The 15,285-nt window shown below is 46.3% G+C and overlaps 2 protein-coding genes across 4 annotated transcripts; one reads left to right on the plus strand and one right to left on the minus strand.

Moving 5' to 3' along the window:
- The first annotated feature begins 1,184 nt into the window (after window positions 1-1,184).
- Window positions 1,185-5,669, plus strand: LOC128418777 (kelch-like protein 31). Its single transcript, XM_053398809.1, has 2 exons — window positions 1,185-2,374; window positions 4,215-5,669. The coding sequence occupies exons 1-2, from the start codon at window positions 1,185-1,187 to the stop codon at window positions 4,945-4,947; spliced, it is 1,923 nt and encodes a 640-aa protein (XP_053254784.1). The 3' UTR covers window positions 4,948-5,669.
- Window positions 5,670-8,254: 2,585 nt separating this feature from the next.
- RPL11 (ribosomal protein L11) lies at window positions 8,255-15,251 on the minus strand. 3 transcript variants are annotated; one of them, XM_053398814.1, is made up of 6 exons: window positions 15,044-15,251; window positions 12,764-12,917; window positions 11,718-11,824; window positions 11,486-11,617; window positions 9,559-9,669; window positions 8,255-8,329 (listed from the first exon to the last, which is right to left on the minus strand). In XM_053398814.1, exons 1-6 carry the CDS (start codon window positions 15,047-15,049, stop codon window positions 8,300-8,302), a joined length of 540 nt encoding a protein of 179 aa, XP_053254789.1. In that variant the 5' UTR covers window positions 15,050-15,251; the 3' UTR covers window positions 8,255-8,299. The 3 variants fall into 3 exon arrangements, with proteins under 3 accessions (XP_053254789.1, XP_053254787.1, XP_053254788.1); XM_053398812.1 differs by lacking the exon at window positions 15,044-15,251 and adding an exon at window positions 14,599-14,739; XM_053398813.1 differs by lacking the exon at window positions 15,044-15,251 and adding an exon at window positions 14,209-14,307.
- Between the last annotated feature and the right edge of the window lie 34 nt (window positions 15,252-15,285).

A 15,285-nucleotide genomic window follows, 5' to 3' on the forward strand; every position in this document is an offset into this window, starting at 1 on the left:
CAAACCAATGGTCCAACCAGCTCAGTATTGTCTGATCCAGGGATCGGCCTTTTCAGCCCAAAGGCCATGTTCGCTTCCTGGCAACTTTCTAGGGGGCCACAAATCTTGGTTAGAGTGTCAGACTACCAGGTTTTGATCTCCCTCGGCCATGAAGCCCCCTGGGTGACTCTGGGTCAGTCACTGCCTCTCAGCCTAACCAACCTCACAGGGTTGTTGTGAGGATAAAAGGAGGGGGGGGGAGGACTAAGTATGTCACCTTGAGATCCTTGGAGGGAAAGGTGGGATATAAATGCAACAAATAAAATACCAGTGGGGGGTGGGCAGAGGCAAAAGTGGTCAGAGCAATAAATGTTAATTTTAGCTTTGTAAAATAGGCTGGTTTATCCACACATCCACAAGCCCCTCCTCTAGCCCCCATCCAAGTAAGTAAGAGGCGTTTGCAGAAGTCAAAGAAATTCTAGCATGGGCGTGGCCAGGAATTTTTTTGGAGGGGGAGGACTTTCGTTGGGAGGTGGCAGAACTGACGGGATTAGTCAGGAAGTTAAGTTTTTCTATTGTTTTACTTGATCTGGGGGGGGACCTCCCCATAGGCATAGCTGGGGGGGAAGCTGCCCCCCTAAATCAATGAAAATACATAGCAAACTGAGGTACTGCCCCCCTTAAGAAAAGGCCTGCCCCCCAACAAAAATGCTGGCTATACCCATGAAGCTCACCCCCCCCCCCGGCTACGCCCATGAATTCCAGCTAGGCAAAAATACCCAAGGAGAGTATGAAGTAGGGCAGGTGAGAGGTGTGGCCTGGGGATAGAGGGTGTGGCTAAGAATGGGTTGTGGCCTCGAGACAGTCCCAAGGGCTTTAGAGAAACGGGGTGGGGGGTAGAATGCATTTGGCGCCTAGATTAGGACCACATCTAAATGCAATTGCAGTTGATAGTAGAGGCATAGGGAACCCTCCAGATGTTGCTGAACTACAGCTCCCATTGCCTCTGGCAACTGGCCATCCATCCTGGGGCTGATAGGAATTGTAGTTCAGCAAGATCTGGAGGGCCACAGGTTCCCCACTCTTGTCTCTTTCAAATTCCTCCATCCATTTTGTGCAGGAGGCCAATATATATGTCACCTATGATATTCCTTTACAAAGCAGCATTCTCCTTAATACGCCTTACAGGCCACGCTTCCGCTCCAATGGCACCCAAGAAGAAAGCCCCAAAGAAGAGCAAGCCGTCGAAGACGGAGACGTCTACGAATGTCACCATGGTAGAGGACTCTTCTCTTGACATTGACCACCATCAGCAGCTGGACGGCTTGTTTGAAAATGGTTCAGGTGGCTTCCTCTGCACTGCCACAGAAGTCACAAATCCTAGCCACGGAACCAGTGTTCTGGAGGAGATGAGCCTCATGCACCAGGAGCGTTTCCTCTGTGACCTCACTATTGTCACAAAAACAAAATCCTTCAGCGTTCACAAGTTGGTCATGTCTTCCTGCAGCGAGTTTTTCAGAAGCCTGCTGAAAAAAGACCCAAACCTTCAACAAGTGGACCTCAAAGATGCCTCCTCCTTAGGCTTGGCTACTGCCATTGCCTACACCTACACTGGAAAGCTGAACCTTTCTCTGTACACCATTGGGAGCACCATTTCCATAGCCAGCCGCCTGAGGATGTATGCTCTGCTCAACATGTGCACCGACTTCCTCATCCAGGAGATGAATGTGGAAAACTGGATGTACATCGCCAACCTGGCAGACACCTACAATCTCAGCCAGGCGAAGGATGCTGCAAGGAAGTTCATCCGGGAATGCTTCCTGGAGTTCTCCGACACTGAACAGTTCATGAAACTCACCTTTGATCAGCTCAACGAGCTGCTGATGGACGACAACCTTCAGTTCCCCAATGAGGTGGTGGTCTTTCAGATTGTCATGAAATGGATCGAGTTTGATCCCAAGCGGATCAAACACGCCGCCGACCTCCTGAACAATGTCCGATTTGGCACGATCCCGGCTCACGACTTGATCAACTACATCCAGCCTGTGCCGTGCATGATGCAGAACCCGGAATGCCACAAGCTCCTGGTAGACGCTATGAATTACCACTTGTTACCTTATCAGCAAAATGACCTCCAGTCCAGAAGGACCAAGATTCGAGGAAGCCGTAAAGTGTTGCTCATGGTTGGGGGCCGCCCGTGCTCGGCCGAGAAAGCTCTTAGCAAAGATGTAAGCTACAGAGATCAAGAAGGAAACTGGAATAAGCTAACAGAGATGCCTACCAAATGTTTTAACCAATGTGTTGTGGTGATGGACGGATTCCTCTACGTGGCTGGTGGAGAGGATCAAACTGATGCCCGGAACCAGGCAAAGCATGCAGTTAACAACCTGTGCAGGTATTGGGGAGGTTGCACCTTGATTGACACTGTCTATAGGGTTCCCAAGCAGGGGTCTTCCTCATGCCTGAAATCTTCTAAATCCATGTTGGGGTATCCATGGCCCAACTCCAATTCCTATTATCCCCAGCCATCATGGACAATGGTTTTGGGAGCTGTAGTCCAGCAACATCTGAAGAGGCCAGCAGTTTCCCAGCCCTGGATATACTGGGGTCACCTGCCAGAGGCACAAGTAGGCAGAGCAACAAATGTGAATTTTACCTTTGTACAGTAGACTAGTTTCTGTACACCCAGCCCTCTCCATCCTCCATCTAGGCAAGCAAGAGGCATTGTCAAAGCTCAAAGACACATTCCAGCCAGAAAAAATAATTCAAAGACAGAATGAAGTGGGGCTGGTGAGAGGTGTGGCCTGGGGAGAGTCCCATGGGCCAAGTAGAGAGATCCAGTGGGCTGTACGTTGCCCCTGGGGCTGAGGTTCCTCACACCTGATATATAAACTGCCTCACAGGGCAGAGAAAAAGAACCTCATTTGAAAAATAGCATCACTAAATAAAAATCACATATAGGTAGATAGACAGATAGATCTGAATATCAGTATCGATCTCTAAATGCTTGTGTAAGAAGTCATATTTTAAGTTGGCTTCTTAATGAGAGTCCTGTAGATGTCTTACATACTTGAAGAGGCAAGGCATTCTAAAGCTGGGGGGGCACGTTTCACCACTGAACAGGTCCATTTCAGGGCAAACAGCTAGCAAGGCTTGAAGGGTTTTGGGGTGGTGAGATGGACTGAGGTGTATGGAAGAAAAGGCTATCCTGGGCTGCTAGGGCTGCATGCTGCCTCCAGTATTGGAGGGAAGGTGCCTCTGAAGACCAGCTTCTGGGAATCACAAGTGGGGAGAGTTGCTGGTGCACTCAGGTCCTGCTTACACTTTCTCCATAGGCACCTGGTTGGCCACTGGGAACAGGCTGCTGAACTAGAAGGGCATTTGGGCTGATTCAGCAGCCAGGCTCTTATATTATGTTCCTATGGACAGGGGAAGGTACTTATTTCTAACCCTGATTTTTATTGAGGACAGAAGCCTAAGGCATGTCACAAAACATTATTTCATGGGTGAGAGAGACATTATAATAGACATCCGTTTGAGCCAAAAAATTAAGGGGCACAACAGGCAGAGGAACTTTAGATGTGTTTTGAGGCAGTAGGTCTTTTCCCCCAGGGGCACCTAGAAAAAAGGAATGTTCTCTATGACTCTGGGCTTAGTGGTCTTATGGCCCTGCTGCATTTATTTACAGTGGATGCTCAGGTTGCGAACGTGATCCATCCTGGAGGCACGTTCGCAACCCGCAGTGCTGCATCTGCACACCACCTGGTACTTCTGGGTTCGGCGCAGTTCACAACCCGAAAATGCACAACCTGAAGCGTCTGTAACCTGAGGTATGACTATATTTAGAAAAAGTATAACCTGTGATCCCTTACGTTAACTGGTCTCAGGTTTGCTAGGGGCTCCATCTGAGGAGCGGGACCGCAAACTGTTACCCTGATAGCCTCACTAGGCAAACTCAGATCCCCTCTTCAACCACACATAAGAAGCCAACACAGCAACACCTGTGGTCCCTGCTGGATCACCCCAATGGTTCATTAAGTACAGCATCCTCTTCTCACAGTAGCCAAGCAGATGCCTGTGGGAAACCCACAAGCAGGCCCCAAGCACAAGAACACTCTCTCCTCCTGCAGTTCCCATCACCTGGTATTCAGGGGCATTACTGCTTCCAACTAAGGAGGCAGAGCATAGCCATCACACTCAATGGCGACAATGACAAACTCTCTTCCCCTCTGCAGGTATGATCCCCGTTTCGGCACCTGGCTGCACTTGGCCAGCATGTCGCACAGAAGAACTCACTTCAGCCTCAGCGCATTCAATGGGAACCTCTATGCCATCGGGGGACGTAATGCCAAGGGGACCCTAGTCTCTCTTGAATGCTACATCCCTTCAGCCAACACCTGGCAAGCCAAAGCCAACATGGACTTGCCCCGCTGCTGCCATGCCAGCGTGGTCATCGATGGCAAGATCCTGGTGACGGGCGGCTATGTCAACAACGCCTACTCCCGTACCGTCTGCAGCTATGACCCCGCCACAGATTCATGGCGAGACGGGGCATGGCTGAGCAGCCCCCGAGGCTGGCACTGCGCTGCCACCTTAGCAGACCGCGCCTACGTCCTGGGCGGCAGCCAGTTGGGTCCCCGGGGGGAGAGGGTGGACGTCATCCCTGTGGAGTGCTACAACCCTTCCACGAACCAGTGGAGCCACATGGCCCCCCTGCCCACCGGCTTGAGCATGGCGGGGGTGGCCACCCTCGGTGGGCAGATCTTGGTTGTCGGTGGTTGGAATGAGAGTGGGAAAAAGTATCAGAAGAGCATCCACGCCTACAATCCGGACCTGAACGAATGGACAGAGGAAGGAGAACTTTCCGAAGGCACCGTTGGGGTCTCCTGCTGCACCATCGCCCTTCCGCACTCAAGCACCAGGGGCTCCAGAGCCAGCTCAGCTGCCTCAGCAACGGTCAGCATTTAAGGGTGAGAGGATGGTTGGATGGAATGGAGGAAACAGTCAGAACTGGCCTCAGCTGGCAGGATCAGGGGATTCACAAGAACGTCGAAATACTTCTTTAAAAATCTCATTTATGCCTTGGTTTTGCCAGCTTCCAGGAGATAAATATTTTACCTGTAGAGCAGGTGTGGGCAGTTCTTGGTCCTCTGAATGTTGCAGAAATACAAACCTCATCATCCCTGGCCACTGGCCATGCTTGCTGAGGCTGATGGGAATTGTAGTTCAGCAACACTTCCAAGGCCAAAGGTCCCCCAAACTTGCTTTAGAGAATTAGCACTGTCTTACTGCAGCAGGGGAGGCTAACCTGCAGGCCTCCAGGTGTTATTGGACAACCCCCATCCTTGACTGTTGGGGCTAATGGGGTGCAAGAGCATCTGGAGGGCCACAAATTAGTTACCCATGTACTCTAGCTTACCTCACAGAAAAATAAGTAACAGGGCTGAATACAGCACCTCCTTCCCATGGTTTTACTTTCATAACACTTTTAAAGCACAATTTCTGGTCCCTCAAGCGAAACCTGAAGACGTCATTTGAGCTGAAATATAACTCCCCATCCCTCAGCTTCTACCCCCAAATATCACCACCAGTTTTTTAAAAGAAAGGTGTGACGCTTAAGGCCTACCTTGAATGAACTGCGTCACTGAGATATAGGATCCCTGAGGTCTAAATTAAAAATCTGAAGTACACTTTACAAATTTGTGTTGTATCGTCTATGTGGTGTGGAACTTTGAAAGTGTGTTCTCTTAACCAATGACTCTTGAAGTTTTCAAGGAAGGGATTTAGGCTGCAAATCCTGCACTCTCATACCTGGCTTTGACACTGCCCATTCAGGCCCTTACAGTTTTACAGCCTCCCCATCCCTGGAGTACCACCCATAAGAACAAAAGGGTTTCTCATCAAACCTTTTACATTAATAATTTCTCTTTCACGCCATGCCTCAAGGAAGTACGTTGCTAGGGGACAGAATAATTATGAGAGGCAAATGAAGCTGAGTTAATTGCAGGGTGGTTGACAGCACTTTCCCCCACCACCCTGGGCAAAGCGGGCACGTGTGCTTGGAAGTGTTTGTACTGAGCTGAATCAAACACAGGGGATTGTACAATTGTGGTGACAGCCTTTTGTACAAGGCAGCATAAGCCTCCCAAGAAAAAGCGCAACTATTACTGAGGAAGGCACAAGATTTTCCTGTTTTCACACAGGCCTGCCTCCTGCCAATTATGAGGCTGTTTTACACCAGGTCCATCTAACCCAATAGTATCTACTAAGTAAGGATGCAACAACAGGAAATATGTGGATTTCTTTTTAAAATTTCTACAGGTAGCAATTGAAACGGGAAGGAAAACATCCCTCCCCTTGGCAGTCCTTATCTGGATCAGCTCCCATTGCTACTTGCGGTTTAAATAGGTGGAAATTCCTGCACTGTGTAATTTTGGTGCCAACATTTGTCCTAAAAATAATAATTAAAAAAAAAGATAGGTCTTTCCAGAGCAATTTTCCTATGATGCATTTAGTTGGAGAGTTCAACAATCAACTTGGGCATTCTGTGTCCAGTTAGGTACTCCGCCACTCAGCTACAGCCCCTTCAATTACCATAAAAAATTAAATCTGCCATGCCAGCTCACTTTTGTCTGTCCCCACCTTGACCAAGAGGTGGTATACAGTGGTACCTCGGGTTACATATGCTTCAGGTTACAGACTCCGCTAACCCGGAAGTAGTACCTCGGGTTAAGAACTTTGCTTCAGGATCAGAACAGAAATCAAGCGGCGGCAGCGGGAGGCCCCATTAGCTAAAGTGGTGCTTCAGGTTAAGAACAGTTTCAGCTTAACAGACCTCCAGAACAAATTAAGTACTTAACCCGAGGTACCACTGTATTCCGCTGTTATCACAGCAAGCCTTCAGCTTTCCCCAGTAAGTGCACACACAACATGCTAAAAGCCATCCTCCGCGGGCCCTTCCTCTCATCTACCCATTTGGCTCCTGTTGTTGTTTAGTAGTTTAGTCATGTCCGACTCTTCGTGACCCCATGCACCAGAGCATGCCAGGCACCTCTGTCCTCCACTACCTCCCGCAGTTTGGTCAAACTCATGCTGGTAACCTCAAAAACACTATCCAACCATCTCGTCCTCTGTCGCCCCCTTCTCCTTGTGCCCTCCATCTTTCCCAGCATCAGTGTCTTCTCCAGTTATTTCTCATTAGACTGGCTTTGAGCTAGCTCCATTTGGGGAGAAGGAAGTCACTCATTTTGTGTGTCTTTGGATGGCACATCTTGTGAAGACTCAGAATATATTTAATTCTCCTTCATGCTCTCACTTGTGCCTTGTGCTTTTCAAGGAGCACTACTAATTTGATCTCAGGAAACTTCTGACTGGCTGTCCCAGCCAAGAAGGCCAATGGTTTTTTTTTACAACCCACCCAAAAGTAAAAGAATCACCCACGGTACTCCAGCTGTCTATCAAATATTGAATACAGATCAGAACTGGAGAAAGGGGATTAGTAACAGAATATGCTAAAAGGCAGTCTGAGCAAAGACTCTGCTCCACTCCACACAGAGAATACGAATTGAAGTTTTTACAGAATTCAATTTGTTACTAATATCAGACAGAGTACGATCTGAAGACATGTGATGCAGCAGCCATGTTGAAGCTAACTAGGTCTAGGTCTACTGTCAGTGCTTGGACGCAAGAGGATGGGAGCCCTCTATATGCCACTTTGGTTCCTTAGAAGAAAAATGTTAAGATAAAAGTGGTGGCCTGGATGTCAAAATAATGTGGAGCATTTTCCTAGTACAGGAAATGGATTATCATGCATACAATTATCTAAGGAGGTACAAGATCTTCCAAAGTAGAGAAAGGACATGTATTGTTAGCAATGAGGAGACGGCTACTGGGATCACCTGTGTCTTTGATGGCCAGTGGCCTAGGCTGGGGAAACTAGGCTCTTCACGGCCAAGCCAACCACAGGCAACACCTCCAAGCTATATTTGTAAGAGTGAAAGAGAAAGCAGAATCAGAAATATTGCCACTTTCACCCCACCCTCTGTACTTGTGGAGTGTCTCTGTCCTGTTTTCCATCTACCCCCACCCTGCCAAATGATAGGCCAAAGGAACTGTTTGAAATCATGTTGTATGTCTACACAGTCCTCCTCCTATAGCAGCTTTTGCCATGCCTCCGGATTAGGCAGACAATAGCTCCTGAGACACAACATGGAAAGGACAAACAGATATAGTGGCTCAGCAAAGGATAAATGACCACAAAATACACAGCAGCAAGTTAAATGGTGGAAAAATTTATTGACTTTTTTATACTGGAAACTTTTCATTTACCAGGAAGGATGATGCCGTCATACTGCAAGAGAAGAAAAGGATTATCAAAATAATTGTGCAAGAAAGACTAGTCTTTAAAGAATAGCCACCACCAGGAAATTTCTCCCACATCATGTCTACGGCAAAGTGATTTGATGCACTGGGAAACAAACTCAGAAGTTAGCAGATTATAAATATTGCACCAGCCCACACATTAGTTATTTTTTGTGGCACAGAAAAAGAACCAATTTCTGATTGGCTGAAAGGCAATAGTATATTTACAAGCCATTTAAGCAGGAGAAGCTTACACATTGCAAATAATGATCTTGCCATGTGGAAGCATATTCCAAATACTTTTGAGATGCTGCTCACAACATTTCCCAATACTGTGAAGAACTGTATGAATTGCCCCCCACCCCCGAAATCTCCATCCACCTTGCTGCAGAATGCACAGGTCACACACATCTTTTACATTTGTTAAACGGAGCTCCATTAGACTAATGTAGGCAAACACTAACAATTCAATGCAGCTCTCCAAAACTGTTCCAAACTATCAGAACTGCTGAAGACTTATGTACTGGGATTCTTTTAGAAGTAAGAACTGAGCACAATTATTTTACTTAAATACATATAAACAGCACTTCCATAAAAATACAAGGCTATTTACACCATACAAAAAATACAATAAAAACAAATAAATTGCAAATTGGAAAAATTCACATTTCACAACATCCTTTTTCGGAGACATCTAAAAGAAAGCATGGGTGATTCCTGCCAAACCTCTACTGGTAGGGAGTTCTACAGGGCAGTGTCTGCCACACTAAAGGCTTGGTCCCTAGTGAAGGCTGATTGGACTTCAGAAGTATGCAAAACACCAAGAAGTGCTCCATCAAATGACCTCAGTGATCTAGGTGGCGCATTAAGATATCATAATTGCCCTTACAGTACTTTGGGTCGAAGTTATTCAGGGCTTTGTGAATTAACACAAGAACCTTGAGCTTGGCCAGGTGGCAAAGTTCAACATACCTCGCTGACCGTTTGACATGGGCCAAGCTAACTGTAAACCCTATCCTAAAGATGCTAAGGTCAGAAACTGTTGATTGCACTAGATTGTACTGTTAAGCCTCCAATTGATTTTGGCATCACTGTACACTTGAGGGGGGGGCAGGGATAGTTTCTTTTAGATATATTGGTCTAACACAAAGAGGTCAACAAAGCGGACTAAACATGTTTTGCAAGCTTGTTCACAGCTTAAAATGCAGCAAAACCTACCTTCTGCTGGAACCAACGCATGGCTTCCTCCTTGCTGATTCGGTGCTTGGCCCCAATGCTACCGGTTCGGTGCTTTTTGTCAGCAATGCTGAAGCCTGGCCTGCCCAAAACCTGCAGCAGAAACACAAGCCTCGTTGAGTCCTGAAGACCTACCTTTAGAAAGCCTTTTCAGATAGACTTCCATCTTTCATAGTGTTCGAGAAAGAAATTTAAGAAAAGCACCCAAGTTATCCATAGCACCCAAGAAGGGGGTTCACAGCTTCTCACAGAGTAAACACACTGCAGCAGCTGCTAGTGTTGAATTTGGATGCAGGACCTGGGTAACAAGGAAAAGCTGGGTGATCTGATGCAAGTCACTCTCCTAGACTAACCTACCTCAGATGTAGGTCTGAAGATAAAAATGCTATACCCCACCTTCCAACATTAATGAGATAAGCAAAGCCATCATGAACTACACTTGCTGATGACTAATTCCTAGGCTCCTTTTAAAGAATCTATAGACATGTTACATGAACAGCTATTTAATGTATTCATTGTAAAGCCACTTTTCTGCCTGTGTGGCCCCTACAAAGAGACTTACCCCAAAACTGACTATCAAAAAACAGAGCAGAAAACTGACAACATCCTTTTGATTCCAGTATAGTTTAATTACTTTTAAACTATTATATTATATATATATTTTTAACTCTCTGTGTTTAATTTTTGGAAAAAAAAATGAATATGGGAAATAAATGAGCAATCTATTTTTAAAACAGTAAGTGTAACAAGGGAACTTTCAGCAAGCCAATTAAAATTATATTAAGAGCAATGTCAGCAGTGCTTCACTGGACATACGTGTCAGTCTCACCCCAGGAACACACAGTAAATTATTCAAAAAACGATTCTGTTGCAGGCCTGTATGGCTGCAGCAGTAAAGAACAGCAGCAGTCATTCCAGCAGTGCTTTTCAGTTGATGCTTTTACAATCTGGTCCTATTCAATTCTCACAGCTGCCCTGTCAGCTAAAATAGGTTGAGAAAGGAGACACTTCTCACCCAATAAGCTTGACAAAGTAGGAATCTGAACATGAGCATATCCAATGGCAAAGTTTGCAGAGAAAGTTCCCTTTCTACAGCTGTTACCAGTTGTTATAGCACAGGGGCAGAAAGTAGGAAGAGGGCCCACACACATCACGTTTTGGGCCTACCTAACCTCATATGTAACTCAGATGTTCATAGATACAAATGTTAACTAGATACAGACTGGAACAATAAAATATCATGGCATGTTCTGGTCCACAAGCTCTAGCTGGTGCAGAATGCAGCAGCTAGACCACTGATGGGAGCTGAAAGCATGTGACACCTTTGCTAAAACTTCTGCACTGACTCCCTTTATGCTACTTGGTCAGGTTCAAGGCTCTTGTGTTGATTTACAAACCCTGAACAACTTGGTCTCAGGATACCTTAAGGATTTGCTGAGCCCTTATATACCAGGTCAATCACAGAGACTATCTGTGGAGAGCATTTAGTTTTCCCCTGTGTTTACAGAGGCCCAACTAGCCTCAACTATAAATCAGGCATTCAGTGTTGCTGTTCTCACACTGTGGAATAGTCTTCCATGAGAGATTCAGCAGGCATCCTTGCTTCTGACTTTCAGGCATATCTTGAAGAACCTTCTATGCCAATAGGTCTTTGCAGCTGTTTACTTTTATCAATAAATATTTGCTTGCATGCATGCACCAAGTGCACTTGCTACAACTTAAGTTCAGGCTCCCCAGATTTGTTTTAGGGTAACAGCCCCTCTCTTCTGTGTCCAACCATGCAGAAAATGGCAGCTACCACTGCAGTGGCACCTAGGCTCAGAGTTAGTAAGACCGAAAAAACAACTCTACAGACATGACCTCTGGATTACAGCCTAAGAATGCAAAAGGGTAAGCTAAGTATACAAACCACATAGAAGTCCAAGCCGTAGATACCAATACTAGGATCGTATTTAATCCCCAGATCAATGTGCTCCTGGATTCCAAAGCCAAAGTTGCCGGTGTCAGAGAAGTTATTCTTTCTCAGCTCGTATTCTCGCACCTGAAACATGGACATCAGCTTTAAGCTTTGACATTTTCCGCCTTGCATGTGCCAAGTTCTCTTAAGAAAGCATCCAAATACAGCAAGGACAGCACTTCACCTTCAACCCTTTCTCCAAGATCTCCTCAGCTTTGGCCCCGCGTACAGTGCAGTGAACGGCTATCTTCTCATTTCTCCTGATCCCAAAGGACCTGACTGTGTATCGAGCTGAAGAAGAAACACAACTTCTCTTAAGTTTGCTCAAAGGGTCAGCAAAAGGACAGATATGACATGCCATATTCAAGGAAAACAAAAATCAGTAATGTCCACCAAACACCCAGCTCCAAGTTTAAGATTACAACTTCCAAACAGTAGGTCCACATCTGCAAACAAGCTATACAGAAAACGTGTTGACAGGCCACGTGACTGCAAGCACAAAGAGGAGAAGGCATGCACCACTGCTGATCAGGAAATGGGTTTGAGTGGCAACTCCCCAACAAAAACACCAGCTGTAAGCAGCCCCAGTCAATGGCTTAAACTTCTCCCAACCTAGTACTCACCATATGTTTTTGGACAAATTCCATTACACTTACCCACTAGCTGTGCTTAGTGAGGCTGCTGGAAGTTGCCGCCCAAACTTCTAGAGAGCACTAGACAGAGAGGCCTGAGCTAAAATCTACTTTTGGTAATACTGATAGGCTAACTTAAGAATCCAGTTCTCTTTTTTAAAGGTTTCTAGCAGTTAAAGGGAAGTCTGCAAAGGACAAAGACCTGGGCACTACAGAACAGAAAGCATGAAATGTGGATTCCGGTTCAAAATCAATCCAATTTGGTGTACAGAGAACTGTGGGGTGGGACAACCCATTCCCTGATTTCCTGCCCTGGGTGAATCACCTATCCATATTCTTTTGCCCTAGTCATCATGCTGTGCATGCGTTAAGCTGGACCAGGGTGCCCACCCACACAACAAAAAGAGAAGTCTGGGCAAGGGGAAGCAAATGAAGTTTCCAGACCACTGATGGTCTTAAATAACTTTGGAAACATTGCTATACATCCTGCACAAAAGCTAATCCTTCGTTTTTCAAAAAATAAAAATAAAATGGTATGAATAAAATTTCAGCCTTCTTGCTCTAGAAACTTCAGTAACAGTCTTCCAAAAAAGCTTACCTTTGGAGAAAACAGGAGTCTGGCCTGTGAGCTGCTCCAGCACTTTGGCTGCCCGGGTGAGCCTGTCTCCACTTTCCCCAACACAGATGTTCAGGCAGAGTTTGCGGATGCGCAGCTCCCGCATGGGGTTCTCCTTCTCACCCTTGTCTTGTTGCTGTGCAATGGTGGGGGAAAGAAAGCAGTTAAACCAGCAACAGCTTTTTCCTATACCCAACTCACATGGCATAACACAAGGAGCAACCTATTGGGCTGGGACAAGTTTTCATAAGACGCTTAACGTTTACAAGCATATCTTCTATCCCCATGTTGGCAATTTAGCATGAAACCCTAGACTGGGGTGGCGAATGTACCCCACCCCACATTATGTTAGACTCCAACTCCCATCAGTCCCAGCCTGCGTGGCCAATGGTCAGGAATGATGGGAGTTGCAACAGCCAGAGAGCCAAAGGTTCCCCATCCTTGCCCTGGACCCTAAAAGGCCTTCAAGTGGCTACTCCACCCCTCTTTGTGGTATTCGCCATAGTCATCTCTCATTACTGCAATTTAGAAAGATTCCTGAACTAGACCCTACCCTCTCCAAATGTTATGGCTTACCAATACTGTTGACACTGCCCATCCACTTGAGGAAAAGGGCCAAATTACCATCAAAGTCCTTTGTCTGCCCAGTCCCCTTGCTCTGCTCTAGTAGGCAAGCTTCAAGAAAATCAGCCTACTAGCCAACAAAATGTGATTAGTACAGTCTTTTGGAAAATCCTATCCCAAAGCCTTTTCTTCCCTACTGGAAGTCTTCCAATACCTCAACATCAATATATGTGCCACCGCAATCACATGAGCATCTTATCAAGTAGAATAAGTAGCACCATGAGAAACACAGTTACAGATAGGTAGCCGTGTTGGTCTGCCATAGTCAAAACAAAAATTTTTTTCCTTCCAGTAGCACCTTAAAGACCAACTAAGTTAGTTCTTGGTATGAGCTTTCGTGTGCATGCACACTTCTGTGTATCTGAAGAAGTGTGCATGCACACGAAAGCTCATACCAAGAACTAACTTAGTTGGTCTTTAAGGTGCTACTGGAAGGGGGAAAAAATTTTGTTATGAGAAACACAGTAATTGTTAAGATGGTTCCTAATTCTGGGTGTCTGTTTCAAAATTTGAGGTGTTTCTGTAAAAACCTGTTGGTAGCTACCCTAAGTATAGTTTTAATAGGTTGTTCATAACCATGGCTATAAACCAAACTCAGCAAGAGGTAAATACAATACTGAGTGATACTTTACAATGGGTAACTGCAACTTACAGTATCTTTAAAATATAGTGAGGCTGGTGACCAATACATGAAGGTAAACACAACAAGAACCAGACATGAAGAAAACCCCACAGGTCCTGGTTTCTTTTTAACATCATGAATTTGTTTTAGCCCTGTTTTTAGTAATATTGACTTTTTATACCTGCCATTTTTGTTGTTTGTAAACTACTTTGGGCTGGCTTTGCCCAGAAAAAGCACAACAAATACAACAAGATAGCAAACACATTCCCTTTCCCTAGACTTCTAGCATGCTAGGTAGAAATATTCTAAACTAGACTTTCAAACAACATACCAACTTTCTGTGCGCAATGAACTTTTCTTGCATGAGGTATTCTATCCCTCAAGCCCTCCAGCACCCCCCCCCCAAAAAACCCTTCAGCCTTAAGAGAGAGAACTACACCTACATGGAGACAAAAGCAACAGGGCAAACTGCACTGGCTGCTTTTCTCGTGTTATCATGCTGTTCTCAAAGAACCCAAGTTGGAGGCGGGGGGAGAAGAAACAGAAGGGAGAGCTGGCAACCACCTATCACCCAAGGAAAAGCATCTTGGGTAAGAAAATGCACCCCCAAAGAAAGTGAAGTTTGGGGGATGCATTGATTTCCCGGAGCGCGCAGAGAATCGAGTGTGGAATGGAGGATGGGAATGAAACGTCCCATCAGGCCCAGTCAGCTTGCCCAATGGTCAGAGATAAGAGGGCCTGGAGGACCACGGTATCTCCAAACCCACGTTTAAGGCCTCTCCTAAGGAGGAAGCTCGACTCCTTAGCCTGGTTTAGCCACAGGGCCAGCTATTCCTACGGCCCTCCCTCCCCGCCCGGCGAGACTCTCGCCGCTTCCCAAAACGGCCCCACGGAAAACCCCCAGCCATTCCTCGCCGCGTCTGAGTAAATTCCTGCCCAGAAGGACTCGGACGCGGGAGGATGGCGGCGGATTCAAGGGGTCCCTCCGCGCAACTCCTCAAACACAAGCTACTCACCGCCATCTTGGAGGCGTGGAAGAGATCGGAATAGCCCCGGAACGGGATCTTAAACGCCAAAGCTGCGCTGGACTGCCACAGAGAAGGGGAGCTAGAAGGCTTGCTTGAAGGGCACGTTGCTGCTCTCTGGAGGCTGGAGGGAGGAACTGCACGCGATTCCCCATCACTGGATAACGACGCTGTGTTAATCTGCCGCTGGTCGCGGGCGGTCGCTTACAGATCGCCAAAAAAGCATGACACGG

This window comes from Podarcis raffonei, chromosome 8 (genome assembly GCF_027172205.1).
Source record: "Podarcis raffonei isolate rPodRaf1 chromosome 8, rPodRaf1.pri, whole genome shotgun sequence".
NCBI classification, from domain to species: Eukaryota; Metazoa; Chordata; class Lepidosauria; order Squamata; family Lacertidae; genus Podarcis; species Podarcis raffonei.